A 16,148-nucleotide genomic window follows, 5' to 3' on the forward strand; every position below is an offset into this window, starting at 1 on the left:
CTTCTTCCTTTTGGGCTTGGACTTGAATCATGAAATATGTGTAGCATTTTGCCTATTCCTCTCCATAATTCTTGAACTCATTCTTGGGCTCTTTTTCCATCATAAATATCTTCTTGATTCATATTGAAGTCCATCAATCTTAATACAAGTGGACCAACCTGGATGCTATCATTCCCCTCAATTCATCCCTGAATTTGAATCTCATATAATCAAGACGACATACAATACTAAACAATACCCATTACTTAAAAATAACAATGGTAGGAACAAAACAAGATAGTGACCATGTGTCCACTTAACCCAATTAATCCTTTCATGTATAAATATACCTTTATAAAGTATGTGGACATTATCATCCCAATAGAAAATTCTCTTTCTTTTATGAGCACAACAATATTCACGTTTAGATGACGTAGGGAATGATATGTGTCTCTCTAATTTAGCTCTATCAATAAAGTATTCCACTGGGCTTGTCAAAGACGTTGTAAGCTCCATAAAATTTGTATCAAATTTAACACTTTTATGATATAGCCAAGCATCATCAATTACACTTCTCAAAGATTTTTCCACATAAGATTTATTCACATAAGCATAGAAGATTTCAAGAAGGTTAGAAGAATCTTTTAATCTCAAAATACAATCTCCATTAAATTCTAAGTAGCTGCTCAAATTCATCAACAAGGAATCATGAATAGGTTCAATAATGGGCATTTGATCACTTTTATCATAATAGTCATGGATTTCCTTATCACTAGTAGCAAACATTTTTTTAACCTTACAATCACCAAGACTTGAGAAGTTATGCCTTAATTTGGTCTTACGTAGCAAAGGAATAATATCACCTCATTCTTCCTTGCTCATTGGAGTTAGATCTACATCTGCCATGTTGGACTTCTTGTCATAAATCTCATCTTGGATAAGTCCAAAATAATTCTCTTTACTTATATCTTTCTTATGAACAAACACTTGCTCAATGGGACATGTAGTTTCAACCACCTTAGTATTAAGTTTATCCAATGAAGGCTTTCAATGTAAACTTTTCCATGAGTATCTATAAGTAATCAAAGCAACTAAAATAAGAAGTAGGAAGGTTAGAGTTAGAATAAGAAATAACCTCACTCAAACTCCCTTGGTTTTCTTTCTCTACCTCATTATTATCCCTCTCTTTATTACTCTCATGTTCATTTCTTCTTTTTTTTCTCTTGACCTCACTTGACATCTCATTCTCTTAACACAACATAACCTTTCTTCTTTCCTTTCTTGGAATATCAACATGCACCCCCTTACCCCTATCATTCTTTTCTCTCTAAAAAATTTTCATTACTTTTTTCACACATTTGTGATCTTCATAAACTTGGGATGGAGTTAAAGATACAAGTTTATATTTTCTTTTGTTTAACTCAAGAGAAACTCTATTCTTTCCCTATCATAAATTGCATTCCTATCAAACTGTCAAGGATGCCCAAACTTGATATGACAATCTTGCATTGGAATTACATCACAAAGACCAACGAAGAAAGAAATCAAACATTGCTTAGTCACCTTAAGTTAACCGAAATCATTATGTTTGATACATGTAAGTTTCAACTTCTCCACCATGTATGAACCTATCACATTAGCATCACTTTTAAAATTAATAATCATAGAGCAAATAGTATCCTTTATCCCATACCTTGTATGAAAACACTTCTCCTTAAATCAGTTATTCTTACCTGATTAGGTGGGTTTTGGGTGACCTCTAATGCATCGAGTCGAGCAAAAATCCTTCTAAGTGCCTCGACTATGTCGTTGTTTTGAGTCCTAACATCAGTATCTTTTTGAGACATCTCCAAAAGTTAAAGAAAACAAAAACTCTCAATTTGACCCTTTTTTTTTATCTCACCCCTGTTGTCTTTTCCTACTCAAATTACAACCTTTGGTTGATTCCTTTAGGATTTATATATTAATCCTACTAGAACAATCCCTTTAGAAATAAGCTGTAGAGAGAAAAAGAAATTACCAACTCCCAGTTTTTTTAAAAAAAAATCTCAATTTTCCCACTTCTTGATTTTCCTTCTTGATGTTGGAAAACAAGAAACACAATAAATTTGAAATTTCTTGATTTGCAAGCAACCTTTTTTTTGATCTATTAAAAGGGGGAAAAAGTAACAATTTTTTTTTGGCTACAAAAATTCCAAGAATTATCAAGAACGGAACCTTGATAGAACTGCTCTGATACCACTTGATAAGAATCGGGTTACGTTAATGAACAAAAAAATAATGTGAAAGCAAAAATACTAAGATTAAAGGCAAGAAATTAAACATAGACAAAATTGGAGAATAAAATCTCCAATTTCGACGTTAAGTGCTAAGAACCCTAATTGATCTTAGTATTCAAAATTAGCGGATTAAGACTAATTATGATACTAATAGAGTCAATTCAAGAACTTAGATCAAAAGTGATCTAGACCCATATTTCAAAGAAACTAAAGACAACAATTAGTATAAGACTAATCACATTCTTTAATTAACTTTAACAGAAACCAAAAATATCAAATTAAGAATTAATCTTACCTCCTAAAGAATCATTCTTATAGGGTTGCAAGATAAATCCCAAGTAGCCACACACAAAGGTGTAAATAAGAGAAACTCTCAATTAATAATAATATTGTCTGCTTGAAAATAACAAAATCCATCCCTTTATATAGGGAAAAAAACTTATCCCAAATAACATGGGATTGAGATCTACCTTTATCAAATCTAACTAGGACTAGGAAAAAGCTATCCCAAATAGCATGGGATTAGGATCTACTATTATGGAAATAATAAATAAAATCCTACTAGGACTAGAAAAGCATATAAAAATAATACCAAAAATTCTCTCCTACGAAAATAAGGAAAAACTTCCAAATTTACTCACAACCTATATGAACCCAATCTTCTTCCTTTTGGGCTTGGACTTGAATCATGAAATATGTGTAGCACTTTGCCCATTCCTATCCATAATTCTTGGACTCGTTCTCGGGCTCTTCTTCCATTATAAGCATCTTCTTGATTCACATTGAAGCCCATCAATTTTAATGCAAATGGGCTTGCCTGGATGCTATCAGTAAAGGTTGAGAACTTATTTCCTTAATATTGTTGAGTGCTTATACATTGCTTTATACTTATCTAATTTACTTAGACGTTGTGTATGTGTGGTTGAAGTTGTGCAGTGTGGCATAAATGCTAAGTGGTGGTGTTGCGAAAAATAAATTGCCTCCGTCTCAATTGGTATATGGGTTTATTCTCTTTTCTTCCGCTTATATACTTTCATAATTGTGAATTCGGGTTGGATTAAGGTTACTTGTCCAAAAAATTTGACAAATATCATCGCATGCCTATTTTGGATCGTAACAAATGCGTGTGCGTTGTCCTGAGTTTAACATATAAAAAGAAAAGATAACAAGAGAAAAAAATAATAAAGAAAATTAAAGACAAAAAAAGTAGTACCCCTTCTGTTTAAAAAAGAATGACCTACTTTCCTTTTTAGTACATTTAAAAAAGAAATGATCCCTTTCCTTTTTTGGCAATATTTTAATTTCAACTTTTCACATGGCATGTTTAGGACCACAAGATTAAAGAAAATTTTGGTACATTTGACATAACTTTAATTCAAGGCCACAAGATTAAGAAAATTTTCTTTGTTTTCTTAAACTTTGTGCCAAGTCAAAGTATGTCATTTTTTTTTAAACAGAGAGAGTAGTCAGATATGAAAGAACGAACAAGTTGCTCATAGTAAAATAATGTTACAAAATGTGATTTACTTCAACATGTTCTTTGACATGTGGACACCTGCAATTTATAATTAAAAGACAAATTTTATTGTTGAGAAAATACTCTATTACCACCTTGAACTATACGCGAAAAGACTGAGACACACTTAAACTTTAGAAGGGTCCTATTACCCTCGGACTAATTAAAATCGTATTTTTGACAATCTTAGTGCCTATGTGGCACATACGTGACACAACACACTAAAGGGTCCACGTAGTCACACGTGTGTGCCACATAGGCACTAAGGTTGTCAAAAATACGATTTTAATTAGTCTAGGGGGTAATAGGACCCTCCTAAAGTTCGGGCATGTCTCAGTCTTTTCGCGTACAATTGAAGATGGTAATAGAGCATTTTTCCTTTATTTTTTGATGAAAAGAAATTTTAAACAGTGCAATATATAATTTATATCCTAATTTCAAATATTAAAAGTAACTTTATACGAGTGTGTAGTTTCAACACCAAATATTAAATAGGTTGTTTTGCTCTTAACAAATGTGTGTGTGCACACATATATTGCTATCTTCTAAAGTTGAAATCTAAATTAAAATTACAAAAGTAATGTATATTTATTAGGAACTCTGAATTATTATATTTAATTTATAAAAGAGCCTTAAGTTATATTTTTTATTATTGAAATAAAAAAACAAGATATTACAATTTGTTTAAAGTCCATTTCTATTTTTTTAATAATTTTAGTCCATTTCTATTTTTTTAATAATTTGTTCTTCTTTAATACATTTTATAGTAATTGACCGCTTGATTTAATGTACACGTGCAACATATGTATACAAAATTAGTCTAAACAAAGAGCATATGCTCATGCTTTAAAATTGTGATTACTTAGATTAATAGCCCGTTTAACCAAACTTATATTTTCTTAAAAATGTATTTTTTTCTCAAAAGTGCTTATTTTAAGAAATTGAGGTGTTTGATCAAGTTTCTGGGAGAAAATAAATGCTTTTGGAGAGTAGCAGAAATAATTTTTCATAAGCTAAAAAAATTAGTCTCTCTCCAAAAGCACTTTTTTGAAAAATACACGTAAAACACTTTTAAAAGCTTGCTCAAATACAATTGCTGTTCAAAAATATGTTTTTTAAAAATTTAGTGGTTAAATACGAACTACTTCTCACTAAAAATACTTTTTTGAAAACCGTTGAGAAATAAAATGCTTCTGATTTTTTTTCAAACAAATAATGATTTTTTTTTCAACTTTCTTTTTATTTATTGAATAATGATTAATTAGAGCATATTTATTGAATAGAGATTAATTTTTGTAATAATTAAAAAATAGGGATGTAATAGTTTTAAAAATAGGGATGTAATAGTCAAAGTAGATCATTTGTCCCATTTTATGTGTCGCCATTTTTTTTATATCCGTTCTTTAAAAATTATCATATTTTCTCATTTGATAACTATTTTAAAATATAATTTTACATTTATTCTTATTAATCCCACTTAATTAAAAATAATTATAATATATTTTTAATAAAAACCATCAATTTTTCTTTTATTTATTAAATTTCGTATTCTATCAAACTATAAAATACCCTATCGAATATAAAAAAGGTGCCTTACAAGTGGAAAAGAAGCAGTGGAGGTAGGGTCAAAACTGTAAATATGGCCAACAAATAAACGGACTTTCACTCGAGTACAATTTCATAGTTTGTGTGAGGATTTCACTCACGTCTTCAACTGAAATCTGAAATCCATTTAACCAAAATCACAAAAATGGCTGATGAAGGAAACAAAACAACGATGTTAGGGGAATACAAGACATCATCTATGGAAGACGGAGGCGAGGAAGGAGAGATCGTGGGGGAATCGAATGCTACGACGTCGTCGTCCTTAGGCAAACCAATCACAATGAAACATCCACTAGAACATTCTTGGACATTTTGGTTCGATAACCCTTCAGGGAAATCGAAGCAAGCTGCTTGGGGTAGTTCCATTCGTCCCATTTACACCTTCTCCACTGCTGAAGATTTTTGGAGGTACCATTAACTTTTCTTTCTTGCATTTTTTTTTTTTTGGGTTTTGAGAAAAACTTCATTTGTAGGATTAGGGTTTCTGTTGTTCTGATTATCTGCCATCTATTTGTAATATAATTACGATCGGATCTTTGTTTTGTTATTATGAAATCCTCTTTCCCACCGATACATATATGCTGACTATGCTTTTAGACTATTTTTGTTACTTCACCCTTTAATTATCGCTAATTAATATGTCAATTCATGTGTAATGTTCTTCTTTGAGTATATTAACTTGTTGTGATTATACGTTCTTTAGTAGTGAGCGTTTAGAGGAATTCAAAGGCCCGAGATTAGATAATATCACTGCGTTGAAACATGAAGGTCAAAACACGAATTTAAGGTGAAATATAGTTGTGCTCAAATTTACATCTCCCCACCTTTTGGTATCTCAATGTAATGGAAAGATAAAGAAATGAGGAATATAGTTGTGGCCGTCGAATTGGGAATGGATGGTATACATCAAGTCGACCAGACTTTTGACAGATCATATACTTAACGACGTCTCGAGATGGCAATGTTTATGTCTTGGATATGAACTGCCATATTCAAATGTGGAATCAGAATTAGGCCCTGCATTGAGGCACAAAGTTCCTTGAACGGAGTGTGAGGTGTGGTCTTACTTTGAGATTAGGGGGTGTGTGTTTGGTATGAAGGAAAACATTTGTCAAAAAATGTTCTTATTTTTTCGTGTTTAGTTTGGTAAAATTTTGAAAAATATTTTCTCTAGGAAAACAAGTTCCTTAAAAATAAGGAAAATGACTTTCTTAATGGAGCTGGGAAAACAAGTTCTACAAGTAACATTCTATGTTTATTGTATTCTCCTCAGCCATCCACCTCTCTAGTCTTTTGCTAGATTACATATAAATGGTCCTAAGGTAACATATTTTTTTCTTACCTACCAAACACTAGAAAATAAGTAAGAAATCAGCTTGTTTGTCAAGAAAACATTTCCCATGGAAAATATTTTCCTTCATAACAAATACACCCTAGAGGTTATTGTGGAAGAGGATGTGATCTTACGTTGAGGCTCTGTTGCTCAGACTCGGTGCGGGTATTCGATATGGGTGCTGATCTAGAGGTTGAATTCTTCATCACATAAATTTTAGAATTTTGGGGTATGGTCTCGAGTGCGGATATGTGGATATGGGTGCTAGGATATGGCCAAGTAATATATATTACGACATATAAACTATGTTAGAATACGAGTAGGAATATGAATAGTATACAAAATCCTACTTGAAAAAGGATTGTAATGTAGTGTCTATAAATAGGGTCTCAATTTAATTATATAGATAACATATGACGAAAAAAAAAATTATGTAGATCGACAATTCAATAATAATCTTTTCTCTATTATTTCTCACATGGTATCAGGGCATTGGTGAGAAAATTCAGTCACTGTGCGTTAATTTCGGTGACTGATTTGTGTAATCTTCAGTTTGGTAAGTGTTGTTGGAAACCAACACTACTACGAGGTTCGTAAATCTCATGCGACTAAACCCCGTCAAGAATCACCAGAAAATATCATCTCATGCACCCTCACTCGCCGATGACTGTTTTTTCTTCAGCGAGATCTGGTTCATGCGCTGATGAGTGAGTTTTTTGATCAATTTTTTGAATTATTCTTCTTCTGTCGGATTCTTCCAGGAATACCGACCATATTCTTGAGATTTCCGACGACGGAAGCAATTCACCTGGTGCGGAGACTGGTGGCAGTACAGGGAAAGATAGAAGGACCTGCACATGACCTGCACATGGTGTTTATCACTTGGAGAAGGCATACGGAAGATCTTTAGAGATGCTTGGAGGTGAGTGGGGTCCCGGTGGCGTATATCAGAGCTATCAAGGACATGTATGATGGAGCTAAGACCCAGTTGAGGACGGCGGGAGGCGATTTAGAGAATTTCCCTGTCTTGACAGGGTTGCATCAGGGATCTACTCTTAGCCCGTTTTTGTTTGCTTTGGTGATGGATGTGCTGACGCGGCGTATCCAGGGAGAGGTGCCTTGGTGTATGCTGTTTGCAGATGATGTTGTTTTGATTAATGAGACTCGGGGGTGTGTGAATAATAAATTAGAGGTGTGGAGACAGACCCTTGAGTCTAAAGGGTTCAGGTTGAGTAGGAGCAAGATCGAATATTTGGAATGTAAGTTTAATGGCTTGAGGCAGGAGGACGAGGTGAAAGTGAGGTTGGATTCTCAGGTGGTGTGTAAGAGGGATAGCTTTAAGTATCTCGGGTCCATGATTCAGTGGAATGGTGAGATCGACGAGGATGTCTCTCACCGTATTGGGGCGGGATGGATGATGTGGAAGCTCGCCTCGGGGGTGCTGTGTGATAAGAAGGTGCCGCCTAAGCTTAAAGGCAAATTCTACAGGGTGGCAGTCCGTCCGGCCATGTTGTATGGAGCGGAGTGTTGGCCAGTCAAGAACTCTCACATTCAAAAATTGAAGGTGTCGGAAATGCGGATGTTGCGTTGGATGTGTGGGCTTACTAGGGGTGATAGAGTTCAGAACGAAACTATCCGGGTGAAGGTTGGAGTGGCTTCGGTGGAGGACAAGATGCGGGAAGTCCGTTTGAGATGGTTCGGACACGTGATGAGAAGGGGCACGGATGCACCGGTTCGTAGGTGTGAGAGGCTTTCTTTGGATGGTTTCAGGTGGGGCAGGGGTAGGCTGAAAAAATACTGGAGAGAGGTGATTAGGCGGGACATGGAGCAGTTTCAGCTTACTGAGGACATGACTCTAGATAGGAAGATCTGGAGGACGCGTATTAGGGTAGAAGGTTAGTGCTAGTTTGGGTCGGTAGGGTAGGGCTTTACTTGGTAGGTGTATTATTCTTGTTATGATACCTTGTTGCATGTTGTGCTACGATTGCTTACTATTCTTTGTTCACTATTCCCTATACGTGGCGTATTTATTGCCTTGCCATCTTGTTCCATGCCTTTTGTACGGATTTCATTACTACACTCTGTTCCATACAACATGGCCGGACGGATTGCCATCCTGTAGAATTTGCCTTTTAGCTTAAGCGGCACCTTCTTATCACACAACATCCCCGAAGCGAGCTCCCACTTCATCCATCCTGCCCCAATACGGTGCGTGACATCCTCGTCAATCTCACTGTTACCCTAAATCACGAACCCGAGATACTTGAAACTATCCCTCTTACATACCACCTGTGATTCCAACTTCACTACCACCTCATTCTCTAGCCTCACGTCATTAAACTTGCATTCCAAATACTCTGTCTTGCTCCTACTCAACCTGAACCCTTTAGACTCAAGAGTTTGTCTCCACACCTCTAATTTATCATTTACACCCACCGCATCTCATCAATCAAAACTACATCATCTGCAAAAAGCATACACCAAGGCACCTCTTCTTGAATACGCCGCGTCAACACATCCATCACCAAAGCAAACAAAAAGGAACTAAAAGTAGATCCCTGATGCAATCCTGTCAAGACAGTGAAATACTCTGAGTCTCCTCCCGCCGTCCTTACCTGAGTTTTAGCTCCATCATACATGTCCTTAATTGCTCTGATATATGCCACCGGGACTCCACTCACCTCCAAGCATCTCCAAAGCACCTCCCTGGGGACTTTGTCGTATGCCTTCTCCAAGTCGATAAACACCTTCCTTTTCCTATACTGTTCCACCAGCCTCCGTACCAGGTGAATTGCCTCCGTCGTCGAGCGGCCAAGCATAAATCCAAATTGGTTCTTCGAAATAGACACTATCCATCTCAGCCTCACCTCGACCACTCTCTCCCAAATCTTCATAGAGTGACTCAATAACTTAATACCCCTATAGTTATTGCAACTCTGAATGTCACCCTTGTTCTTATAAAGAGGGATCATAGTACTCTACCTCCAAGCTTCGGGCATTTTCGCCGTCTTGAAAATTTCGTTAAACAATCCAGTTAACCACCTTAAACCAGCCTCGCCAGAAAACTTTCAAAAATCCACCGGTATCTCATCAGGCCCCGTCGCCTTACCCCTTTGCATCCTGCGAACAGCCTCTCTAACCTCCTCTACCTTGAAACCTCTACAATAACTAAAATCGCAACACTCCTCTGAGTGCTCCAGCTCCCCTAACACAATAGCTCTATCCCCTTCGTCATTCAAGAGCCTATGAAAATACGACTGCCATTTATTCTTAATGTGGCCGTCCTCCACCAACACTGTACCGTCCTTCCCCTTAATGCACTTCACTTGGTCGAGGTCACGATCCTTCCTCTCCCTAGCCTTAGCAAGTCTAATCAACTTTTTTTCCCCTCCTTTCTCCTGTAACCCCTCATACAAGCTCTCAAAAGTTGCCGTCTTAGCCGCCGTAACTGCTAACTTAGCCTCCTTTCTAGCTAACTTGTACTCTTTCCTGTTTACCCGCTTCTCTTATTCGTCCTTACTCTCAATCAACTTAGCATACGCCCCTTTCTTGGTCTCCACTTTCTTCCTAACCTCTCCATTCCACCACCAACCCCCCCGATGATGCCCGGCCGGCCCCTAGAAACACCCAACACCTCACTAGCATTCTCCCTGATGCACCTAGCCACCCTATCCCACATACTATCCACGTCTCCCCTACATTCCCACGTCCCCATTCCCGCCAACTTCTCCCCTATCTCCCATGCATTTACTGGCTTCAAGCCGCCCCACTTAATTCTAGGTCTACACTCCTCACCCCTTTTCTTCCTTTCCTTCTTTATACCCAAATCCATAACCAAGAGCCTATGCTGGGTCGAAAGATTCTCACTCGGGATGACCTTACAGTCCTTACACAACCCCCTATCCCCTTTCCTAAGCAACAAAAAGTCAATCTGGGTCTTGGCTATCGCGCTTCGGAAGGTGATCAGGTGATTGTCCTTCTTCGGGAAGCCTGAGTTCACCACCACCAGCCCAAAGGACCTCGGAAAATCCAATAGAGTAGCCCCCTCTTCATTTCTTTCCCTAAAACCAAAACCACCATACACATCACCAAAGCCTCCCCGTAACGCCCCGATGTGCCCATTGAAATCTCCTGCTACAACAATCTTCTTCGAGCTAGGCACGCCTCTCACCACCTCATCCAAAGCCTCCCAAAACCGCATCTTCTCCTCCCCATCCAAGCCCACTTGCGGCGCATAAGCACTACACACGTTCAGGGTAAACCCCCCAATAACCAACTTAATAGTCATCAACCTATCGCTGATCCTCTTTACCTCTACTACCTGACCTCTAAGCTCTTCATCTACTAAGATGCCAACTCTATTTCTATGCCTTTCGCTCCCAAAATACCAAAGCTTGTAACCATCCACATCCCTAGCCTTAGACCCTATCCACTTTGTCTCTTGAACACACGCAATATTAATCCTCCTCTTTCTAAGAATCTTCACAAGTTCTATGGACTTACCCTGAAGAGTCCCTATATTCCAAGACCCAACCCTCAGCTTACCATCTCTATCCACACATCTTCCTCTACCGCCCCTGTGGCCAAACCTTGGCCTCCCTCCCACCCCCGCCCTTTCCTTTTCCCCCGCCCCCACAACAGCCCCCCGCCCCAACCCCCTCGGACATGACCCTATCCAACCATCAACGCCCACGGCCACTACTACCAGAAAATATAAGAAAATATAAACAATGGTAGTAACAAAGCAGCCGCAGGAAATACAAGGCTCACACAAATTAGAAGAAATAATCAAGAAACAAAACTAAACTCAAATAGGGAGAAAAAGAAAAACCAAAGTAAGGATAAAACTAACAGTAAGAAAAATAGAGCACACTAATGGCCTGGCACCTAGGACAGCCAAACAAATAATAAGGAGCGGTGCAAGTCACGAATATACTACAGCAGACACGCAAGTCAAGATACAGGAGATAGTACGATAAATAATATGAAGCAACATAAGAGGTGATCGTAATAAAGCAACAACAGGAAAAGGAAGGTACAAGTAAAGTAGATGGAATAATCGCGGAAAAAGTCTACCCCACAAATTAATACTAAGTCAAGCGATGTACTAATCCGGAACACAACTCAACAACAATCTCCAAATAAAGCAGCCAGACACTACTACCCACACAAGCAACAGGAAGGATGCCAAAAAAGTGAAACAGAAGCCGTAACAAGAGACAGGGACACGACAACAAAATAATATACAGGAAATCAAAAACTGACTGAAGTGGCTAAATGCCTAAAAGTGTAGATGTCACCAGTATGCCTGCTAGCTGCTGGTTCCGTCAATTTGATGTCAAAAATTGTTGCCGAAGTAAGGTCGCTGGTAAAAGGACTGCTGGTACGTTTTCGGAGTGTCGCTGGAGAGTTGCCTGAGTAATGCCGGAGAGCCTTCTGCAATTTTGCCGGGATCTGGACGTCTTCTAACCCGAACCACCTGTCTGACCTACCTATTTTGCCGCAGGTGAAACCCCTCACTGTTGCCGGTGTTGAGTCGGCGGGAATCGTAGTTCCACCGGCGATCGGAGCGACGGAACCAGAAGGGAATTTAGGGGGGAAGGGGGGGCGAGTACAAAGAGGAACTGGGGGTGAGGGATATCCGGGGTGGGAGAGAGGTTCAACCTTACCTTTTCCGGCTCAATCGACGCCGTCGCCGGCGTCAGAAGCTGCCGGTCAGTCGGGGTGGAGCGTGAAGGTGAGCGTTAAATGTTAAAGGTTAAAGGTGGAAGCAAAATAACAGCCAGAACATGTAAAAACAAGTTTTGGAAACTGGCAATCGAACAGAGGGGGGAGAGCAAACGAAAAGTCTAGGGGACCACAGCTATCAGACTAGAGCAGCCAGCACTCCCCACAAGTCACAAGCCCAATATTCTTCAATCCAGTCCCCTACCAAAAATACTCGTAGTGGTGTCTCATTGAGAGCCTCGCCGGTCATTAACTCCGGCGAGGACGTGATGGCAGGAAATGGAGGCGGTTTGTGGTGGTTATTCCTGTTGCTTTGACGGGAAGAGAAGAGAGAGGCGCCTGGGGGCGGCGCTGAGGAGGAGAGGTGGCAGCAGCGATGCTGTTCGCCGGTGGTAACGACGGTGCCGGAGAGGGATGCTGGTGCGCGGTGCTTGGTCGGATCTTCTACGGCTGGCTTGTTTGATGGAGGAGGCGCGACGGCTGGAGGCGGATTCTTGGTGGGTCTTCGCTGGCTGAAGCTGGTTGGAGCGGTTGTCGGTCGCCTTGTCGTCGTCGATGGTGACCGATACAGTGGTCGCCCGAAGGGGGGGAGAAAAGGGAAGGAAGCGGTGGACGAAAGGAGGCTGGCCGTCGTTGTTGTTGCCGTTTGGTGGTGCGGCGCTCGTGGTGGAGGTTCTTTAGAGAGAGATGGAAAGAGAGAAGGTGGAGTCCTCACAGAGATAGAAACAGAGCAAATAAAAATTATTTATCACCTGTTTAACTATTCCATCTCTATACCACAAAATACCAATTCGAATTTTAAAATATCGAACCATACCGAAATTAATTTGGTATGGTAATGGTATGGTATTCCTAAAAGCGAATACATAAATTACGGTACCGAAGTTTCGAATACCATACCATACCATACCATGTCCACCCCTATCTAAAGATATGATGTGATGTTTGGAGTGATGGGTATCTTTGGATCAATTGAAGAAGAAGTTGAAAATTAATTATTCATATTCTCTGTGATGAGCACGCATCCATGCTGAAGATGCAGATCACCTCTTTCCCAATTGCAAGATCACATCTCAGTTGTGGAGTTCGTTTTTTGTATACTAGGCATGAGTTTAATTGTCCATATTCTCTGTGAAGTCTCATGCTGAAGTTGCAAATCACCTCTTGCGTCCACAGAAAAGGGATGCAAATCACCTCTTTCTCAATTGCAAGATCATATCTTAGTTGTGAAATTAGTTTTGCTATATTAGGCATGAGTTGGACTATGCCTTCTCTACCCTAGATTTCTTAAATTCTTGAATAGAGGCGGGACAAGAAGTCTCTAAAAGCAGTTTTGTGGACTGTCTGGATAGATAGAAACAACATTATACTTGAAGGCAAATAGAGAAACATTAATAGCCTCAAGTTTGGAGTTATTCGTTGCTAGCTTTTTGGTGCAAACTAGTGATTGTACCAGATTCAACTATCTTGTTAGATTTGATTGAAGAATTGAGCAACTTATAACTATGCTTTGTTGAATTGGCTCAGTGTTTTTCCCTTTTAATACAATACTGTATTTCTTTTTTCGAAACTTTAACTTTAGTATATATATATCCACAGGTATACGACAACCAAAAGTGTAGTTCCCCTTCAATAAGTATTGCATCTTATAGAAAACTTAAGCTTAATCAAACGATGCCTATAAACAATCCAGTACATCAAAGATGTCTTATATTCTAGTGAAAGTATCTTCTTTACACCAAAAATAGAAAAGAGCCAAGCAGTTCATTTTAATCTTCAGCTGTTCTGCACATTTTCAAAGCTCCTGATGTTTTTCTCCTTCCAAATTGTCCACTTAATGCATACTGGGACAATCTTTCATCTCTTCTCCTCTTTTGAAGCATTGCCATCCCTATTTCAGCTGCTCCTGATATTCCTCTCTTTCCAAATTGTTCCACCGAATGCATGCTGGGACAATCTTCCATCTCTCCTTTCTTGAAGCATTGCCATCCCTATTCCAGCTGCTTAGAACTCCCTTGGTGCTTCCTAGTTTCACTCACCTGATTTTCTTTACGCAAATGGGCATTCTCGATAGCCGTTCGGTCCACTTTCAATGCAAGTAGTTGTCTCTGCTTGCTCTCCCCACATAGTACATCTAGAGGCTAACTGATATCCTCTTTTGTTCAGATTTTCACGAGTCAAAACTGCTTCTTTTGTCAACAACCACAAAAAGCAGTTTACTTTGTAGGACACCTTTGGTTTTCGGATCATCCTTCATGGCCAGTCTGTCTCTTGATATGTAGTCTTGTTGTGTTCCTTATATGTTGAATTCACTGAGAATTGACCTGGATGTCACCTGACCAACCAGCAAGTGCTAAGTCCTTCTCAGTAAGATCGCTGAAGTTATCTACTGAGTTTTGGAATTCAGTTACCCTCTCTACTTCCTTCATGGTCATATAGGTATCTCCTTAAGAACAAATATCTCCTTAAGAACAATATCAAGCCTTGACCAGTTCACATTGTGGCCACAATGGCCTGTGTTGTTGACATAACATGTACATTTCCGGATGTAACTGTTTCATAGAAGCTGCTCCATTTCATTTGTCCTCCCAAAAGGAGGTCTTTTGGAATACAAGTAGGCCATAGAATCATGATTGTGCTCCATACAATGCAGTTATATGGAGTGTTAACAACTTTTGTCATCTACTTGTCCTCCGTGCCATACTTCGCTGTGATGACCTCCTTCCATGGCATATTATCTTCATTGGCAAGTTTCCACAACCACTTCAATATGAGGCTTTGGTTTTGCTTCCTTATGTTCCTGATGCCTAGGCCACCTGCATTCTTGTTCACTATTAGTTCCTTCCATTTACCTAGGTGGAAGTTCTTCTTGTCTTCATTGCCTTGCCATTTAGTGTTTTATAAATCAAGAGGCATCAAGGAGATGCATAGTTACAAAAGAAGAAATATCAGCTCATTACAAAGATAACAAAAGCCTTTCATAAGTCTAAAGAGCTGATAAAATCCAAAGGTCCATCAAAGGACTAGAGAGCTAATAAAATCCAAAAAAGAATCTGGGCTGTAAACAGGGGTAAGATTAACCCAGCTAAAGAGGGTAGTTAGGCATCTGGCGTTGAGATCGGAGCTGGCAGTTGCGATACCATCAAAACATCTTTGGTTTCTTTCCGACCATAAGCACAACAAAATACAAGCGGGAATAATAGACCAGATTTTTCTGATGGCCTTCCCAACTTTCCAAGAACTCAACAGACAAAAAGTTCCCTGTCAGTGCGAGGCATAGTCCATTGCAGACCAAAAAAGGAGAGGAACATATTCCACACTTCTGTAGCAACTGGACAGTGTAAGAACAGGTGGTTAATGAAGCAATTACACTTGTAACATCTATTAGCTAAAAGAAATTTCCTTTTCATGAGATTGTCTAGAGTGACTTTGGAGTGAAAGATTGTTCTTCTTGGACAACAAGCTCTCTCCCCCTCTCTCTCCCAACGGCTCTCTCCCCCTCTCTCTCTCTCCCTACCCTCTCTCCACCCCCAGCTTACCGGCCCCCGGTCCCCGGCGCCGTCGCTGACCTTCGGCGCCGACCCGATCCGGTCGCCGGCTCCGACCTAAGGTCGCCGGCGCTGACCAGATCGCCGGCTGCGACCTCCGGTCGCCGGCTCTCCCTCTCTCTTTCTCTCTCCCTACCCCCTCTCCATCCCAAGCGCACCGG

At 39.5% G+C, this 16,148-nt stretch overlaps 1 protein-coding gene across 1 annotated transcript in view; it reads left to right on the top strand.

The window, feature by feature from the left end:
* The first annotated feature begins 5,362 nt into the window (after positions 1 to 5,362).
* LOC107857627 (eukaryotic translation initiation factor 4E-2) overlaps positions 5,363 to 16,148 on the top strand; it is a 46,550-nt gene continuing 35,764 nt past the window's right edge. Inside the window, exon 1 of the mRNA XM_016702482.2 lies at positions 5,363 to 5,787. Coding sequence (XP_016557968.1) covers positions 5,525 to 5,787 — 263 coding nt within the window. The 5' untranslated portion in view covers positions 5,363 to 5,524. The remainder of the gene's footprint in view (positions 5,788 to 16,148) is intronic.

The sequence above is a fragment of the Capsicum annuum genome, chromosome 2 (genome assembly GCF_002878395.1).
Source record: "Capsicum annuum cultivar UCD-10X-F1 chromosome 2, UCD10Xv1.1, whole genome shotgun sequence".
Taxonomy (NCBI): Eukaryota; Viridiplantae; Streptophyta; class Magnoliopsida; order Solanales; family Solanaceae; genus Capsicum; species Capsicum annuum.